A 4,027-nucleotide genomic window follows, 5' to 3' on the forward strand; every position below is an offset into this window, starting at 1 on the left:
TTGAATTTAATTTAATTTTATACTCATTGACCAAATCATCAACTCAAAATTGCAATCCACCCTTCACCTTTCCATAGTGACTTCGGCTCCAAGATGTCCCCACCGTATTTTGAAGGACTCGTTAGGTTAACTAACCTAACAGAGGAAAACGTCGTAACACGAAACCACAGAGAGATTTATATGTACTCCGCCCTCGTACACACTTGTACTACACTCTCCCTCGTACATATTCATTTAGTACAACCAACGAAATATTTATATGTCTCTAAAGCAATCAATGAAGAAAATCGATTCTGCGCCGGCAATTTGAGTGATTCTCTCTGGCAATTTGCACACAGGAAGAAAAAATTGCATAAGAGTTGCAAATTTTTTTCGTAAGAGTTGCAAAATTTTTTCATAAGAGTTTGCAAATTTTGCAGAAGAGATGAGGATGATGATGCACATGACATTTTACTGGGGGAAGGAGGTGAGCATTCTGTTCGATGGGTGGAGGACGCAGACGCTTATGCAGTACTGGGTTTCTCTGTTGGTATTGTTTCTGGCTAGTGTTTTTCATGAATATGTTGTGAGCATAAGAGCCCACATAAGAATGAAATACAATAACATTATTTCGAGGCAGGAGAATCCATACAATTCCATGGAATCAGCTCAGCCACAAGCAAAATCGATGCATCTGCTGCCATTAATCCAGAGGAAGACTAGATGTTATGTCATCAAAATTGCAGAAACTCTGCTGTTTGGAGTGAATGCATTGCTGGGGTATTTGCTAATGCTGGCGGCTATGTCCTACAATGGGGGAGTGGTGTTGGCCATTGTGGCGGGATTGAGCGTTGGGTTTTTCTCTTTTCGAAGCGTAGGGAATTTTAATGTTAGTGTTCATCAGCAGGAGGAGGATGAAGAGGACCTCCATCTCTCTGCAGATCCATGTTCTTCTTGCACTTAGATATTCTATTTTGTTACATCTCATTTTTTTTATTGCTTACACACGGTCCCACTGTAAAAGTTGCCAGTACAATAAATATCATAGTTCTTGGTTATGAATCTCAAGCTCTTCCATTGGTGTTGTCAAATAATGTTAAAATTTGGTTTTATAATTTAACCTCTTTTCTTTTTTCACTTTACTTCATACAGGCCACTTTATTCAAGCGACTTTCCATTGTGAAATAAGAATAGTTATAAATGTATGGATAATCCATGTTTTAAGTCTCACCGCCTCTGCTTCCAGTTTTAGTAAACAGGGGTTTATGGAAAGAACTCATTACCCAAAGATGTGTTTCATTAAAGCTTCTCTAGGAAAATTTTATTAATCGACATTTAAAATGATGGATATAAAAATATCGTGGTAAACTATATGGGAATGACTTATCTTATGGAATTGATACTGTGGAAGGTTACTTGTTTCAATGAACAAATGAAAACTCAACCAGAATGGGGATGATTTTAGGCTGATTTTAGGCTTTAGATGCTAAAGGTAAGTAGTGTGCGTGGAACTTTGAATCTTGATTATGAATCACATCCATCTCCATCTTAAATTGAAGATATAGTTATGATTAAGAAACCAAGATATGGGAATTGGAGAAAATTCAATACTTCTTTTAAAAAGCTATAATATTCTTGTCATTCATATATGATATAAAAATATCGTGGTAAATTATATGGGAACGACCGATCTTATGGAATTGATATTGTGGAAGGTTACTTATTTCAATGAACAAATGAAAACTCAACCAGAATAGGGATTATTTTAGGCTTTAGATGCTAAAGGTAAGTAGTGTGCATGGAACTTTGAATCTTGATCTTGAATCACATCCATCTCCATCTTAAATTGAAGATATAGTTATGATTAAGAAACCAAGATATGGGAATTGGGAGAAAATGCAATACTTCTTTTAAAAAACTATAATATTCTTGTCATTCATATATGATAAGTAGACAAAATTTATATTTTTTTTAAAAAAGGATTGTTGAATTATGCTTACAAAATTAATTTGAAACTTTCGTAAGTGTTAGGAGGCGTTCGATTTTGATCACTACAAGGATCTCTTCTATAAAAAGTGAGAATATCATATGGCCACTTAGCCCCAATATTGGATATATATGATTGACAAATCATCATGTTGTAGTTGGTTAAGCTCTTAGTAAATGAATCTTTACACTTCTTGAATTGAACATGTTTTCCAATTTTCTTTGAGATTGACATTGTTATTATTAGTGGTATAACCCTATGCTCCTTCCTTTGTGAGGTTTAAACCTTGAGAACTAAGCCAAATGTTTAAATTATTCCAATCTACAAGACCAATAAAATAACCAAAATATGTTTTATCCTTTAAAGTACTAAAATTTAAAATAAAAGTTCCAAATACTACTAAAAGTATAAATAATTTTGTTTTGTAAGTTGAAGATTTTTCATTAATAAAAAAGTATGTACAAGGATGTCAAAATGCATGTGGCCTCACCCTCCAAGTTTGTTGACCAATTTTATTACCATGCTACAGACAAAAAGAAAAATACCCAACTGAGAGACCCACAGCCTTATAGGCCTTACATGCAAAAAAACAAAAAGAACTAACAAGACACCAGTTACCATAATTAGTCATCAGAAGTGATAGAGACAAGATTATCTAGTCCCATCCCTAGAGGAATAGGTCGACAGTAGAGACAATGGACATGTTGTTCAAAGTGAGCAAGCTAGGATTCCAACTTCTTGATTTTCTCAGTCATAATATTTTGACCACGCCAGACAACCACAATTCGTTCACAAATGTGGCACTGAAAGTACTAGAGTTGCTCCAGCTTGGCCATAACTACCTCATGTTCTTCTCTCCGGACCCTATCATGAGATTCCAAAGTGTCCAAGATGGACTAAAGCATCTTTAGTTGCACAAGAGGTCTCTTGATACAACCAACAACCACACACCCCTCAGAGACCACGCGTCCTAACCTTCCACCCCACCCTCGAGCACTCGAGCCTCGTCCATGGCCTGATCTTCTGCCCCTACTTCCACCCCCATGACCACCCTGAGACAGGGCCCTGCAACCTCTGCCACCCGCGGGACCAACTAACTGCCTTTTCCTGCCACCAACTTCACCGCTCCCACTAAATTTACTGTGCTTAGAAGCTATAAGATGTCTCTTGCAAACATCAAAAACTCTTGCTCCACCACCCCTGCCACCCGTCAACATAGGGGAACCCTCAATCAAGTGGGCCAAATCTAGCTTTGACCCCACAAGAGCACGCGAGGAGTGGGGGAGAGGCTTCATCCTAGGAGCCCTGCTTAGAACCAGAGACCCACATCGAGCCTCGACTGTCTTCCACAACTGCCTAGGTGGCCCCATCACCACGCCCCCTACAAAAAGATACACTTCCAGCCAACCAACCACCATCGTAGGCCCAACACTCCACACCCTTGCTAGGAGAGGTGGAATTACACCACCACTCCTGTCTCCTCCACCCCAATTCATCTTGAAATGACTACATGCCTTAGCCAAAACTGTCAACCAACCTCTCACTAGGAGGACCCAACGGAGAACCAGAAAACTACCCATACGAAAAACACCACACTCCAAATCCCAAAAGCCTAAGTGGCGCCAAAGTCACCAAACTACCTCAATAATAATTCTGCGACCAACAACACCCAGCTAGGAGAACTAGGCAATGCCAAAGCTAGATAGCTCAATTATGGCCAAATCCAAATACCCGAGCTGAGTGCATTTACCACCTACAAGAAACCAAGTACCGCTGGCCACAATGCTATTAAGAAAACAAAGAGGGATGCCATGATACCACCCGGAATGTCATTATACAGAACTACCGAGGCCCAAAACACAAAATCCCAAAACCAACCAATTCTCCACTCGACCAACCAATTCAAAAAACCATGAAAATGAAAAATTCACCCAAAGCGGAAAGGTTACAATTGTTACCTTACAAGACCCATGGAAGGAGGAGCATCGGATGGAGGCATATCACCATACCTGCGCGACCCAAAAAATCATAGCCAAAGACCAATTCCAAACATGTTGAAAT

The 4,027-nt window shown here is 39.1% G+C and overlaps 1 protein-coding gene across 1 annotated transcript; it reads left to right on the forward strand.

Annotated features, from left to right (window-relative positions):
* Positions 1-276: 276 nt before the first annotated feature.
* Positions 277-1,121, forward strand: LOC149169345 (copper transporter 5.1-like). The gene has a single exon (XM_089427070.1). The coding sequence runs from the start codon at positions 425-427 to the stop codon at positions 941-943; it is 519 nt and encodes a 172-aa protein (XP_089283196.1). The 5' UTR covers positions 277-424; the 3' UTR covers positions 944-1,121.
* Positions 1,122-4,027: the final 2,906 nt, after the last annotated feature.

This window comes from Pinus tabuliformis, chromosome 4_2 (genome assembly GCF_031772625.1).
Source record: "Pinus tabuliformis cultivar Carrire ecotype Pingquan chromosome 4_2, CPIR1, whole genome shotgun sequence".
NCBI classification, from domain to species: Eukaryota; Viridiplantae; Streptophyta; class Pinopsida; order Pinales; family Pinaceae; genus Pinus; species Pinus tabuliformis.